General features: G+C 48.3%; 1 protein-coding gene across 1 annotated transcript in view; it reads left to right on the top strand.

Annotated features, from left to right (window-relative positions):
- Positions 1-12,285, top strand: part of LOC140391691 (melatonin receptor type 1B-like) — a 180,178-nt gene extending 167,893 nt beyond the window's left edge. Inside the window, exon 2 of the mRNA XM_072476446.1 lies at positions 11,332-12,285. Within this exon, the coding sequence (XP_072332547.1) occupies positions 11,332-12,200 (869 nt within the window). The 3' untranslated portion in view covers positions 12,201-12,285. The remainder of the gene's footprint in view (positions 1-11,331) is intronic.
- Positions 12,286-16,290: the final 4,005 nt, after the last annotated feature.

The raw sequence follows: 16,290 nt of genomic DNA, 5'->3' as shown, positions 1-16,290 counted from the left end.
GAGGTTCCTTGGCAGCCTCTACAGATAGGAAATAAACCTTCTGTGTGAAAAGGAATTTTATTTTTGCTTCTGAGCTGAATCTGTTGATGTGATGAAGAAACTAAAGTTCTCTGATTTTTTTTCAGTGCCTTCCTTTGGTAAATTGATGTCGCTGTCCTCGACACCAAACTCACTGAAGCAAAGTAAATCTGAGTATCGGATATCTCAATGTATGATAACATTCAGTTCCTGTGGGAAACGCAGATCACCAAAATTGCATGGGAGTCCAAACAGTATAGGACCCTGATTGAAACAAGAGAGGGTCTTGCAACTTCTCCTTTCCATCGATACCATTACTATCACTGAATTCCCCATCATCAATATCCTGCGGGTCATCATTGTCCAGAAAGTTAACACTGGCAGCTGTATAAATACTGTGACTACAAGAGCAGCTCAAATGCTGGGAATTCCATGGCAAGTAACTCACCTCCCTATAATCGCTTCAGCGGACTTCCGGTAGAGGCCATGGAGTGAGTGAAGACCATGGTGAAGACCATGACGAAGGCGGAAGAAAAAGAGTGCCCCCACGGCACAGGCCCGCCCGTGAATCGGTGGGCCCCGATCGCGGGCCAGGCCACCGTGGGGGCATTCCCCCGGGGCCAGATCGCCCCGCGCCCCCCCCCCCCTAGGACCCCGGAGCCTGCCCGTGCCGCCTTGCCCCGCCATTCAAAAGGAGGTTTAATCCACGCCGGCGGGTGAGGGTTGACAGCGGCGGGACTTCGGCCCATCGCGGGCCGGAGAAGTCCCTGGGGTGGGCCCGCCGACTGGCACGGCGCGATTCCCGCCCCCGCTGAATCTCTGGTGGCGGAGAATTCGGGACACGGCGGGGGCGGGATTCACGCCAGCCCCAGGCGATTCTCCGACCCGGTGGGGGGGTCGGAGAATCACGCCCCCAGGTGTGGTTGAGAAAGGTGTGAGTGGGGCAAGTGTTCCATTCGGTTTTTGACTCGAAGTCGAGGGGGCTCGCCATACTGTTGAAAAAGAAAACGGGGTTTACTGGGGCTAGGGAGTTGCGGGATCCGGGTGGAGGTTTATGATTGTGAATGGGGTGCTAGTGGGGACACTGGTGGTGTTGGTGAATGTGTATGGGCTCAATTGGGATGATGCCAGATTCAAGAAGAGGCTTTCTTTGATGAAGAGTGACTGCTCTTGACATCAAGGCAGCAGTTGATATGTATGGCATCAAGGAGCCCTAGCTAAACTGGAGTCAATGGGAATCAGGGGGGAAACTCTCTGCTGGTTGGAGTCATACCTGGCACAAAGGAAGATAGTTGTGGTGATTGGATGTCATTCACTTCAGCCCCAGGACATCACTGTATGAGTTCCTCAGGGTAGTGTCCTGGGCCCAATCTTCAGCTGCTTCATCAATGACCTCCCTTCCATCATAAGGTCAGAAGTGGGGATGTTTGCGGATGACTGAACAATGTTCAGCATCATTCGCGACTCGCCAGATAATGAAGCAGTCCATGTCCAAATGCAGCCAGACCTGGACAATATCCAGGCTTGAGCTGACAAGTAGCAAGTTACATTCATGCCACACAAGTGCCAGACAATGACCATCTCCTGCAAGAGAGGATTTAACCACTGCCCCTTGACATACAATGGCATTACCATCGCTGAATCCCCCACAATCAGCATCATGGGGGTTACCATTGATCAGAAACTGAACTGGACTAGCCACATTAATACTGTGGCTACCAGTACAGGTCAAAGACTAGGAATCCTACGGCGAATAACTTACCTCCTGACCCCCCCAAAGCCTGTCAACCATCTACAAGGCACAAGTCAGAAGTGGAATTGAATACTCTCCACTTGCCTGGATGAGTGCAGCTCCAACACTCAAGAAGCTCAACACCATCCAGAACAAAGCAGCCCACTTGATTGCTCCTCCTTCCACAAACATTCAAACCCTCCACCACCGACGAACAGTGGCAGCCGTGTGTACCATTTACAAGATGCACTGCAGTAACTCACCAAGGTTCCTTCGTCAGCACCTTCCAAACCCATGACCAATACCATCTAGAAGGACAATTGCAGCAGATACCTGTGAACCTCACTACCTGGAAGTTCTCCTCCAAGTCACTCACCACCCTGACTTGGAAATATATCGCCGCTCCTTCGCTGTCGCTCGGACAAAATCCTGGAACTCCCTTCCTAACAGCTCAGTGGGTATAACTACACCTCAAGGACTGCAGGGGTCCAAGAAGGCAACTCACCAACACCTTCTGAAGGGTGGAAGGGATGGAAAATAAATGCTGGCCTGACCAGCAACGCTCACATCCCTAAATGATTTTTTAAAAAAATATTAAGGGCAATCTTGGATTTGGACTCTCACCAGCTGATTATGGGGGATTTTAATTGTGTATTGGTGCGAAGGGTGGATAAGTCGATGGGGAAGTCAAGAAATGCACGAAAGCTGGGAGAGTTTCTGAAGAGGATGAAGATGGTGGCTCTGTGGAGGTTTGGGCATCCAGGAGAGAGGGAGTAGTCCTTCTTCTCGCAGGTGTACAGCCTGCATTCCCAGATTGACTTTTGTGGTGCTGATGGGGGTAGAAGGTGCGGAGTATGCAGGAATAGTGATTTCAGATGTGAGATTTTGCTCGGGTCACGTGCAGAGGCCGGGTGGAGGTTGGATTTGGGGCTTTTGGCCGACAAAGAGTTCTGTGGGAGGGTGGCAGTGACGATTAAGAATTATGTTGAGCTTAATCAGAATGGGGAGGCATCAGCATTCATGTTTTGGGAGACCTTGAAGGAGGAGCATCGGCGACTGTTGGACATGATAGTTCAGGTGGATAGGAGGTACTCTGTGGCCCCCACAAAGAAGTTGTTGGCGGAAAGAAATAAGTTGCAGGGGCAGTATGATCAGGTGACGATGGGAAGGGCGGTGGGCCAGCTGTGGAGGGTGCAGGGTTGCAGCATGAGTATGGGGAGAACTCGAGTTGCATGCTGGCCCAACAGCTGTGGCGACAGGCAACAGTGAGGGAAATCCTTCAGGTAAAGGCGGAGGGTGGGGAAGCGTGGTGTCGGATCCAGAGAGGATAAATGAAGTGTTCAAGGCCTTTTACGAGGGGTTGTAGAGGCCCAAGCTGAGGGGAGTAGTAGGCTGATTTGGGTCATTTTTTTAGATGGGCTGGACTTCTCGGAGATAGAGGAGGGAAAGACGCAGGCACTGACGGAGCCATTAGGGCTAAAGGAGGAGGATGGAGTGCATTGGTATGATGCCGTCGGGTAAGGCGTTGGAGCCGGATGGCTTCCCGGCAAACGTTTCTAAGCAGTTTGTGGCAGAGTTGGCCCCCCACATTTTGTGCATGTTTAATGAAGCAGTGGAGAAGGGGGAGTTGCCAACTACGCTGGTGGTCTCAGAGGTTCAAACAGGGTTCATGAAGGGGAGGCAACTCTCCAGTAATATTAGGAGTTTGTTAAACATAATTTTGACCCCCCTGGGGAAGGCGGCGGGGGGGGGGGGAGCAAGTGTCGGAGTGGTTGTGTCAATGGACACAGGGAAGGCTTTTGACCAGGTAGAGTGGAAGTATTTGTTTGAAATCCTGGGGAGGTTTGGGTTTGGGCTGAGGTTTGTGGCAAGGGTTCAGTTGCTTTGTGCATCCCCCATGGCAGGTGTGTGAACGAATGAGATGAATTTGGGGCATTTTGGGCTGCACAGGGGCACGAGCCATGGGTGTCCACGCTATTGTTTGCTTTGGCGATTGAGCCTTTGGCGATGGCATTTCGGGCCTCGGCTGAGTGGCGGGGCTTCAGACGGGGGTTAGGGAGCTCTGGGTGTCGTTGAATGCCGATGACATGTTGCTGTTCATGACGGACTGGTTAGAAAGCATGGGCAGAACGTTACTTAGCCTACGCTTGGAATATAGTGTTCAATTCTGGTTGCCACACCACCAGGAGGATGTGGATGCTTTGGCGAGGGTACAGAAGAGGTTGTATAAACTCGGTTTGTTCTCAGTGGAATGATTGAGAATGAGGGACGACCAGATAGTAGTTTATAAAATTATTAGTGGCATGGACAGAGTGGATAGTCAGAAGCTTTTTCCCAGAGTGGAAGGGTCAATTACTAGGAGACATAGGTTTAAGGTGTGAGGGGCAAAGTTTAGAGGAGATGTGCGAGGGACATTTTTTCAAAGAGGGTAGTGGGCACCTGGAACTCGCTGCCGGAGGAGGTGGTGGAAGCATGTACGATAGTGACTTTTAAGGAGCATCTTGACAAATACATGAATAGGTTGGGAATAGAGGGATACGGGCCCCGGAAGTGTAGAAGGTTTTAGGTTAGACAGGCAGCACGGTCAGCGCAGGCTTGGAGGGCCTGTACTTATCTTTGTTCTTTGAATCATGGGATTGCTGGAGAGGTTTGGGGCCTTTTCCAGCTATAAATTTAATGTAGGAAAGGTGAGGTGTTCCCGGTGAATGCAGCAGGCTAGGGGGGTGGGAGGGCGCGATGATGGGGGCACTGCCATTTATGGTGGCAAGGGAGTGGTTCCGGTGCCTGGGGATTCAGGTAATGTATGAGTGGGCCACGATGCATAGGTGGAATTTAACGGGGTTGGTGGAGGACGTCATGGGGTACCTGACATTGACGGGGAGGGTGCAGGTGGTGAAGATGAACATACTGTCAAGATTCCTGTTTGTGTTTCAGTCCTTCCCGATTTTCCTCCCCAAGGCCTTTTCTCGGAAGGTAGCTACGTTCATCTCGGAATTTGTGTGGGCAAGGAAGGTGCCGAGGGTGAAGATGGCTCTGTTGCAAAGGCAGAGGCGGGAAGGGGGGCTGGCACTCCAAAATTTGTTGCATTATTATTGGGCAATGCATGTGGAGAAGGTGAGACGATGGTAGGATGGGGAGGGGCTGATTGGGTCAAGTTAGAGGAGAAGTCTTGCAAGGGTACAAGCCTGAGGGCTCTGGTGATGGCCCCACTACCGTGCACCACTGGAAAGTATACGGGGAGTCCGGTGGTGGAGTCGTCAGTAAGAATTTGGAACCAGCTGAGGAGGCACTTTAAACTGGGTCACATGTTGGTAATTACTATGCTGTGTGGGAATCATCGGTTTATGCCAGGGGGGATGGATGGGATGTATAGGAGATGGAGGGAGGAGCGGGTCAGGGACATGTTTGCAGAGGGGAGGTTTGCTGGGCTAGAGAAGCTGCGGAGAGGTTCGAGCTACCAAGGGGCAGTGAGTTTAGATATTGGCAGGTACGGCACTTTGCACTCAAGGAGCTGCCTTCATTCCCTCAGGTGCTGGAGTGTACGCTTCTGGAGAAAATGTTGCTCCTGGTTGAAAGGGGTTGTGGTAGGATTGGGGATATATATGAATGGTTGGGGTAGCAGGGAACAGCTTTTGCAAAAAGGATCAAGCGGAAGTGGGAGGACGGGTTGGGAAGGGAGATAGGTTGGGGACCTTGGTGGGTGGGAGTAATGAGCCGAGTGGACTCAACCTCCTTCTGCGCAAGAACGAGTCTTATACAGTTAAAGGTGGTGCACAGGGTCCACATGACTTGGGCACAGAGGAGTGGTTTTTTTCCAGAGGTAGCGGACGGATGCAAGAGGTGTGGGAGGGGGGTGGCAATCCATGCCCATATGTTCTGGGGTGTGAAGATTTGGAGAACTTTTGGAATGCAGAGTTTGGGAACTTATCGAGGATATTAGAGGTTGAGATGAAGCCAGACCCTAAGGTAGCGATCTTTGGGGTGTCGGAGATGCTGGAGCTGCTGCGGGGAAAGAGGCCGATGTCGTGGCCTTCGCCTCTCTGACTGCCTGGTGATGGATACTTTTGAATTGGAGGTCATCCACGTCGCCGGGGGTTATAGCATGGTTGGGCGACTTTTACGAGTTTCTCAGGCTGGAGAAAATCAAAGTAGCCCTAAGGGGGTCTGTGGAGAGCTTTGAGATAGGGTGGAGGCCTTTCATAGCTATATTTGTGGAGTTATTTGTAGCAGAGAAGGGGGCAGTAAATGGAGAAGAAATGCACAAATTGCACACTCTGTTGGATGTTAAGGTTGTGTTATTATGTTGAATATGTTTGGAATAAAATATCTTTTAAGAAAATATAATCCCCAAAGCCTTTTCACCATCTACATGCACAATTCAGAAAAAGAGAATGGACAACACCAAGGAGAGGCAGAGAACCAGAGAAGGCCCTTTAGTCACCCTCTATCTGAAAACTGCAGAGGAGGAAGTGCTGGAGAAAAACTAAGTTTTGACAGGACTGGCAATTGGAGATGGAGAGATACAGAGGGAGGGCAGATGGACAGTCTTCCAGCTGCTTACTGAAAGAATTAAATACCATCCAGCCAACATTGTTACATGATTTCAGCAGCCATTGAAAAGTGTGTACACTGATGATTTAACACCCTCTAACCTTGGCAGCTTTAATTGGTATCTTTTATCTCCCATGGGCCCGCCCAGCGTGATGCAAGTATTCCTGCAGGAGGACAACAATTATCAGCATACAGGCTTTTATGCTGCAAAACCTCTAAATGTTTGTTTCCAAGGCAATATCATGGAAAGCAAACCGGATTTCAAACTAATTGTGTAATGTAAGGGGAGACAACAGGTCAGACCAGCCAAGGAAACAATGGGCACAATTCTCCAGAAGGATTTCTTAGTATGGTAGCGAGCGGGAATTGCCGCAAGCTTCCCGGCGCTCGGCCCGGCGAGGCCGGCAACGCTAACCATGCCTGCTAGCCCACAACCCCTCCCCCGCTAACAAGGTGAAGCAGTCCCAGCCAGCTCGCAGCCATGGCGCCGAGACGACCGGCCCCAAGGTTTGGAGATGCAGACCTGGGGAGGATCCGAGATGCATTGGAGGCCAAAGAGGGATGTCCTGTTCCCAGGAGGGTGAGCCAGAGGGCAGCCAGTGCTGTCTTGGATGAAACGTCAGCGGCTGTCGCTCGGGAAGTGTGACCAGGAGGACTAGCCTCCAGTGCCGCAAGAAGGTTAACAACCCACACTGGGCAGCACGGGGGAGTTGACACCACCCCCCCTCCCCAAAACCTTCCCAGCCCCCAACGCGACCAGCGCCCTCCCCACCCCCAACCATCCATCTACCCCCCAACCCACCATTCACCCCCCTTCACCTTAACCCTCCCATCACCCAACCCTCCCTTCAGGCCATGGCCCCCACCAATGTGAACCCCACATGTGGCTAACGATGCCTTCTCTGTGTCTCCCACAATCGCTGGGAGAAGGCCCTGACCGACAGAGGAATGCTGGACATAAAAATACTCATGACCTTTGAGGAATGGGTCCTGGAGATTACTGGGGTGGGCGGGTACAGAGTGGTCACCAATGCGGAGGTCGGTGCATGCCGCAGAGGTGACGATCCACCAGGCCCCACCCGTGGATTGTCACACGTGAGTTACTACTGCCACACAGACTGACCCATCCCTCCCGCTGACCATGTGTTCATTCCCCCACCAGCCCTCCAGCTGACGGCAATGGCCCATCCGGGGTGGTACCCCACTCCCTCCTCCCCTGTCTCCCATAAGACCACCTCGGAGGAGATCTCCAAGGATTCCACACCGATGCGCACAGGTGTCATCCCCACCGTCCACCAGCGCAGCGGGACACACCTCGGTGGGCAAGGTTAATGGACAAGCTACTGGGGCACAATCTGGTGAGCACCACACAGTCACTGATGCACATCAGTTGAGGCAGGAACCTCCAGGCGAGACAGCAGTCAAAGTGCGGATGGATCCCAGGACCCAGCTGGGTCCCAGTCAGATGCTGAGTCTCTGCAACAGGGTTACCCGGAGCTGATGGAGACATTATGGAGGAACCGGGACATCTAAAGGGAGATGTCAGCGACACTCCAGCAGGTCCATAGCCAATTGGAGGAGTCCCAGAGGTTACGGGAGCAGGTGATCATTAGAGCGGAGAAGGATGAGGGGCGACTTGATAGAGGTTTATAAGATGATCAGGGGAATAGATAGAGTAGACAGTCAGAGACTTTTTCCCCAGGTGGAACACACCATTACAAGGGGACATAAATTTAAGGTGAAAGGTGGAAGATATAGGAGGGATATCAGAGGTAGGTTCTTTACCCAGAGAGTAGTGGGGGCATGGAATGCACTGCCTGTGGAAGTAGTTGAGTCGGAAACATTAGTGACCTTCAAGCAGCTGTTGGATAGGTACATGGATTACGGGAAAATGATATAGTGTAGATTTATTTGTTCTTAAGGGCAGCACGGTAGCATTGTGGATAGCACAATTGCTTCACAGATCCATGGTCCCAGGTTCGATTTCGGCTTGGGTCATTGTCTGTGCGGAGTCTACACGTCCTCCCCGTGTCTGCGTGGGTTTCCTCCGGGTGCTCCGGTTTCCTCCCACAGTCCAAATATGTGCGGGTTAGGTGAATTGGCCAATGATAAATTGCCCTTAATGTCCAAATTGCCCTTGGTGTTGGGTGGAGGTGTTGAGTTTGGGTAGGGTGCTCTTTCCAAGAGCTGGTGCAGACTCAGGGGGCCGAATGGCCTCCTTCTGCACTGTAGATTCAATGATAATCTATGATTAATCTAGGACAAAGGTTCGGCACAACATCGTGGGCCGAAGGGCCTGTTCTGTGCTGTATTTTCTATGTTCTATGTTCTATGATAGCAGCCGCAATACGTGGCACCAAGGTCAACACAGCTAAGGTGGCGACCACAGTGGAGACCTTGGCAACATGAGTGAAAGTGTCCAAGTGCAGTCAGTGACAGCCATGGCTGAGGGCCTCGGCAGAATGTCCAACTCACTGGGGGACATGACCCAATACCAGGTCGAGCTTGATGAGGTGCTGCGGACGTGTCCCGTATTTGGATACACTATCGCAGGACTCATGCATACTGTCCACTATCTCAAATACATAAACCTTGAAGGAACCACCCAGACAGGAAGTTGTGTTGTTTCAAAGGTCTCTCACATGGAAAAGTGTTGGAGCAGATTGTGGAGGCAGGTACAATGATAGAGAACCCCTAGTGTAGAGTAAAGCACAGTGGTTAGCAATGTTGCTTCACAGCGCCAGCGTCCCAGGTTCGATTCCCGGCTTGGGTCACTGTCTGTGTGGAGTCTGCATATTTTCCCCATGCCTGCGTGGGTTTCCTCCGGGGGCTCCGGTTTCCTCCCACAAGTCCCTAAAGACGTGCTTGTAAGATGAATTGGATATTCTGAATTCTCCCTCTGTGTACCCGAACAGGCGCCAGACTCTGGCGTCGAGGGGATTTCCACAGTAACTTCATTGCAGTGTTAATGTAAGCCTACTTGTGACATTAATAAAGATTATTATTAAATGACCCTCCAGGAGAACCCTCCAGGCTGGTCTTCCCAAAAAGAAGCATCGTGGGTCTCTTACTAGCTCTCCAGCTGACATGCAAGGCCACTAATGCCGCTGCAATATTTTGCCCCCCTATATCCATCCATTCCTTCTGTCCAGTGGAGCAACAGATGGTTAAGGGGAAGATTCCTGTTGCTCATTGCAGTTTTGGTTGCTTTTGCTCATCTTATTCCTCATCTGAGGACCAAAGTGAAGCTGTACAAGTGCTCTCAAGTTTAATTGAAGGCTGTCAGTTAGGAATGACAGATCTTCTGATGTAGACTCCACAGGAATGGAACTCACTTTCCAAGCAGTGAAAGCACACTGTCAGAACAAGACCTGTGAGAAAAATCCTTTCAATGATGCAAGAAAGCAAATGTGAGGTCTCTGTATATTCATTGATTCACCTTAATTCTAACCCCACATCCCTTTGTCCCTGGTTTCGGAACCAGCACAGATACCAAAATATTGTGCACTGGAATATGCAAATAAATCCATCTGTATCAGCTATTGTGAGTATTAAAAATAATGTTTTTTAACTTCATAGAGTTTTGCCCAGAGTTAATGGGATCAAGCTAACGCCGATAGGTTCTGTAGGTAAATTAACAGCCGGCTGAAGCTGAATCACATATATCAGGACGATGCTTAGTCCCATTTGTTCACATACTGTTGATATTGCCCTGAAATAACGTCCTATATTGTTTACAATTGTGTAATGTTGAGTACTTTTTCTTAGCTATTTTACATGTTTAGGTATATAAACTCCTCTTACATAAGACTCAGATCTAGGAGTAAACATTCTGAAAACATAGCCTAAGATCAGACATTAAAGAGGACATTTTATGACTTTGCGCTCCTCACCTGCTTGAGAGTACATTTTGGAAAACTGCAAATAAATTTCTACCCATTTGCTCAAATTATTGTAGAGCAATGTACAGTGCATGCTTGAAGGGATTTTAACAAGGTGAGTTCTGGTCAGATTTAACACCCAATCAAGTCAGTATTTTCACTTTTCGACTTATAGGAGTTTACTTATTTGCTGAATGATAAGTAGAAGAATATTTCAAACTCTTCCAGGAGCTATTTATTCAATTGGTGTGATAACGTAGACATCCTAAGCACTTGTGTAAATGCATTAAAAGTTGTGATCAATTTGGACCAATAGTTAAAAATAGCTACTTCTATTTATGAAGTACTTATATATCAAATCATCTCAAATTATTTCTCATAACCAGTTGGCTTTAAGTAAGTTAATTCAATGACAGTGAGACAATACGCACACAAGATTGCCGATTCAAAGTGTAATGCTCCAGTTAAGGTAAGTGCTTACAAATCAAGGGACTGTGGGGAAATTAGGTCAATTGAACAAGTGCCTTTAAGCTGACATTTTCCTGGGTCAAATCCAATGTCCAATTACAATTCATTACTTTCTCTACTTTTCAAGGCTACAAATCACTAATCTAAACGCTATTACAAGGAGTGCAGCTACATCATTAAACTACAAGGAGTGGTAGAAATGACCAATAGGTTAAAGTTACCCAACTGATTGACATGGGAGAACTTACTTCACAAAATGATATTTTCCATGTTGTTAACTTTTCTATTTCTCCAGTGCTAGGCTGCATTCTTTCTTAAAGTGCAATTGTTAAAAAGATGTTTTTATCTTAACTGAGGCTTCAAGGTCTTGCTGGTAATGAATGGAGTCCTGTTTCTCTCCCTCTCTCCATAGATTTGCCATAAAGCCAGTTTATCTGCTTGTTTGTGGACCAAGTTAGTAACTCATTACCAATGACTCCGAGTACTTAGAATAACTGCAGTTGGAATCAATAACTGCTATTAGGTCAGCAAAAATGGCAGTCAGCCTCCAGTGGCAACGTCCTGCAATGTCCAATAGATGAATGACTAGTAATCCACTTCGATAGAAGCCATTGTAGAATGCCGTAGAGGTAAATGGTGATTAAGTTTGGTTTAACAGCTCTTTCTTTTATTCTTTTGCAGGTAATGTGTTTGTTGTAAGCTTGGCGTTTGCTGACCTGGTCGTGGCTGTGTATCCATATCCACTAATACTCTTTGCCATGTTTCACAATGGATGGCTCCTTGGTGACATTCACTGTAAAGTGAGTGGCTTTTTGATGGGACTAAGTGTGATAGGTTCAATTTTTAACATCACCGCAATTGCAATAAACAGATACTGCTACATCTGTCACAGTCTGGCTTATGACAAATTATATAGCTGTCGCAACACATTGATCTTTGTGTTTCTGATTTGGGTATTAACAGTTCTTGCAATAGTACCAAATTTTTTTGTTGGATCCTTGAAGTATGATGCCCGCGTCTATTCCTGTACATTTGCTCAGACAGTTAGTTCCTCTTATACCATTGCTGTTGTGGTAATTCACTTCCTAGTTCCTATCACAGTTGTGTCATTTTGTTACCTGCGAATCTGGATTTTGGTGATTCAAGTAAGGAGGCGAGTCAAAACGGATGTGAGGCCAGGACTGAAGCAAAGTGACTTCAGAAACTTTCTGACTATGTTTTTAGTATTTGTACTTTTTGCATTTTGCTGGGCACCCCTGAACCTCATTGGCCTAGCTGTGGCTATCAATCCACAGAAGATTGCACCAAAAATCCCAGAGTGGCTCTTCGTCCTTAGTTACTTCATGGCTTACTTTAACAGTTGCCTTAATGCAATTATATATGGACTGCTGAACCAAAACTTCAGAAAAGAATATAAAAGAATCATAATGTCCTTGTGGACACCACGCCGTTTGTTTCAAGAAACATCCAAAGGTGGAACTGAGGCACAGAAGACAAAACCATCACCTGCAATAAATAATAATGACCAGGTTAAAGCAAACTCTCTGTAAAGTCATTCATTTACCCAAATATGCTGGATTGCCGTTTCCAATCATTTGTGTCTAGAAATTCTTGATTCATGTTGCAAAAATAAAATCTTTCAAGGTGTTCTTGCATTTTAATTACCTTTCTGTTATCACTATCAGAAAATGTTGAATTTTGCTAATGCTGAAGTGGTGAATTGAGGTTCTTATAGTTGGGGACTTAAACGTGGAGTAGTGCCCGAATGAACATTTCCACCATTTCAATGCAGGTACCGTAGCATTAAAATCTTAGCTGATGTGTTTTGCCATATATAAAGGAAAAATTCCATCCTTCAGCCATTCAATTACTGCCTCAATCATGCCAAACTATGACTTAACCCTTCTTTATACCTAACAGACACATTAGGATTGATTTTCAGCCTCAAGGTGGGCAGCGGGAGTCAGGAACATTTCCAGCTTGGCTCGCCTGCCTCAGAGGAAAATGCCTGCAAAGCCAAGATCTTCATTGCCATGGAGCAGATATGGTCTGGGTTTGGGCCAGCTGGCCCAGGAAAAGGTTTGGAGGCAGCTCTAAGGACTAATAGCTGCTGAAGAAGGATGTTTAGAAGGCCCACTCCACTGGGCACTGTGGGATTTCATCTCAGTTAAAATAATAACAAATTGGTAGTATCAGTTCAGCCACCCATTAAACATTTCACCTTATTGTTATTTCCAGTGAAGTCAATCAAAATAAAGTGTGAAGCATTTCACTGATGGGATCAGCTGTTATTTTCACATTTGCAACTTGATTCTTGCCAAAACCAACAATTGAAACTAACAATTAATGACTTACAACATTCGTGGAGATAAAGAGATATTTCTGTGTGTGCGTTTGTTTGTATGAGTGTTTGCACACACATGCATGGAAAAAGGTCTGTTTTCTCAATGTACCATTCCACTGTACAACATTGACTTTGGGCATGATTCAACTAATTGTGAACAAAGTCCCAAAGAGAGCATGTTTAGCCACATGTTTCCTGGCACTCGCGGATCCGAGAAGCACATGGTTATACAATGCAAGGGGCCTCAGTGGGGAACATGTGGCCGAGGCCACACATAACCCCGTTTTCTACACGAGGGAGCTCCAATCTCCAAGGCCCCAGCCCAAACACACAATGGGAGAGCGCCCCAGTGCCATCTGGTACCTTGGCAGTGCTAGGCTGGTGCCCAGGTGGCACTGCCAGGGTACCCAGATGCCTAAAGTGCAAGCAGCTGTGGTCTCCAATCCCCTGAGAGACCCCCCTGAATGCCAATCCTTCTCGCCCTTGTTTGTGGAGGTCAGTGCTGAACAGCGCTCACCCGAGGTCTCTGAGGCGAAGGGGATGCATCCCAAAGCCTCAGGTACCTCAGGAATCTGCACATTGGAGCGAGATTAACTGAATCGCTCTAATATCCAGATTTGCCAAAACGTGATCCACCCAAAATGGGTGGGATTTACATCGCAACGTCTCACGAGAGATTGCATTGGATCTGGCGAGGTTTTGAAAGCGGAATAGATCCCAGCTTTAATCGGCCAGCCTGCGCCATGGCGAGCTGCTTTTCGGACGCAGTGTGGCCATTGGATCACGCCCTTAGGTTTGATTGCACTTACAACAGAAAATTTAGAACCCAGAAAATGTTGAATCCTTCAGCCTTCACCCCTTCACAGATTTCCGAACCCCAAATATGCCCCCTCATGCCCCCACTCACATCCTATGCTCAACCTCACACTTATGCTTCCTATGACAAGCTATAGTACTTCCATGTCTATTGATCCACTAAATGCCAATATATATATATACATATACAAAACCAGTATGTATAGAACAAATGAACCATAGAGAGTAGGATGTGTAAAAGACCTCTTTTTAAAAAAAATAAGACATTCATTCATTACTTTTCGCTAATAAAAATGTCAATTGTCAAGACCCTTTAAAGTATCAGTCATAGAAAATGCAAGTCCTTGAAACCTCTTGGTTGGGCTTCTCCATTTCTGAGACAAAGTGTTGACGCCAATGCCGAATCCGTGGACTTTTACAATAGGAAAACCGGTGCCACACCTGGACCGATTCCACTACTGTTGAGGGCCTAGCACTGGTGCTGCATGGAACACAGTCAATTCCAATGAAAAACTATGCGGGATTCACCGAGTCCGTGATCGACACTTGGGAGGCTGACAAGCTGCAGCTGCACATACACATTACACTCCCCAAACATACTTATCCCAGCCAAAAAGATGGCACTGGTTGTGCTGGAGCACATCCATACAGCTGTTGGGTCGGCTGGGGCCAGAGGGCACCCAGGGGGGTGCCCTGGGGTGACACCTATACGACCTGTGACACTAGGTTCAAAGTGAGCTGTTAGCAGTGTGTTCAACTGCATGGCTGTCTTGCCAGCTGCGGCAATGGTGTTCCATGCCTGTCCACCCCAACCTCACAGCCCACCTCTGGTCACCCTCACTGCTCCCCCCCCCCCAGCCCTGGCAGAAGCCCCCGGCCAGCGGCACAACTGTCAGAAAACTATGACGATGTTGGGCACCTTCCTTACCTCCTCTTTCCCCATCCGCAGCCGCCATGCCGGTTTCACGATTTCTGAAAGCACAAGTGAACCACGGCGATGGGAACGCGGCCCATTGGAGGTGGAGAATTGTGGAGGCCCCGTAGAATACCGACTGGTCGGGCCCGCTAATGATATGCAAACAGTGTCTACTGTACATGCGTTCCGGAATGCATTGAAGCTGCTCGTTGAGGTGCTGGAGTATTGTGACTTGACATCAAATTGGCGCCTGCTGCGATTTCGGTGTCAGAACCAATTCTCTGCCCAATCACCTTTCCCGATTTCGGCGTCGGCTAACATAGAATAATGGCAAATAAACATTAGGAAATTTACAACAAATATCAGAGAACCAGTGCTCTCAATCAATTATTTTATTTTCTGGGGCTCAGCTGCTTCACCAAAGTAATGGATTTCTGGGTTCTCAACCAAGATTCGTTAAAAGGTCACTTCATGCAGCTATGCTTCATGACTCCTCTGAAGGACAGTGAACTACACCTTATTAAAAATCCGACACAACTCCATGAAGGTTGTGGAAGAGTAGGAAATGCCTATCTCTGCAATGAAACCAATAATGTCTGAAAGTACTGGGTACAGGCTTTTATCCCAGTCTAGCCCGCACCCTTTAAAGGCACTCTCAAAAAATCTGAAACTCCGGCATGGGTTTGGGGATCCTGGAATTGGAAACTGCCCATCATTTGTCAAGGGTTTCGCCGTCATCTGGACACAACAAAAGTCAGGCCCATTAATTCTCGAAATGTTGATAAATGATATCAGAAGCTCAGTGCTACTTTAATGCTTGGAATTTTCCTGTGGCTGCTGCTCTACCTTAGTAGTTTCTCTAGAGGTTTTGTGGAAACCCTGACTTTTAGGTGTCCTTAACACTTAAGGGTTTTCTGTTGAATTTACGGTGGCAGAGTTGGTGAAGGCCCAAGGGCATTCAAGCTACTTTATTCAAGGTTAAGGTATCAGCCCTCAGGTTCTAGATTTTCTAATAAGTCCAATCCAACCTATGTCAATTTTATACAGTGTAATGGAGCATTGGTAAAACAGACCTATATCTGTGGTGCACACACACACACAGATACATAGCTGGATTCTCCGTTCCTGCGTCTAAGTGCTGATGCCAACGGAGGATCCGTGTTGTTTCACGAAGGAAAAATCGGTGGCACACCCGCACCGATTCCGCTACCGGTGTGGGGCTAGCACCGGCGCTGCGTGAAACACCTGCGGAACGCACGACAAACAGTGAGAGAATCGCTGGGTCCATACTGGACATGCGCAAGGCTGACAAGCTGAAGCCGTGTGTACGCCTACAACCCCCACACATGCACAGATCGCACCGGAAAAGATAGCGCTGGTTGTGCTGGACCGCATACCCGTACACCCTGACCTCACAGCCCACCTCCAGGCCACCTCCCACTACTTCCCCTAGCCCTGGTAGAAGCCCCCTGGCCAGCGGCACGGCTCTCAGTGGAGTATGGCGGTGCTGGACTCCGCAGCCGCCATGCCAGGCTCATGACCACTGAGACCACACATGGCCCGC

The sequence above is a fragment of the Scyliorhinus torazame genome, chromosome 15 (genome assembly GCF_047496885.1).
Source record: "Scyliorhinus torazame isolate Kashiwa2021f chromosome 15, sScyTor2.1, whole genome shotgun sequence".
Lineage (NCBI taxonomy): Eukaryota > Metazoa > Chordata > Chondrichthyes > Carcharhiniformes > Scyliorhinidae > Scyliorhinus > Scyliorhinus torazame.
The sequence above is the reverse complement of the archived record's forward strand: the minus strand, read 5'-3'. Positions and strand labels throughout refer to the sequence as shown.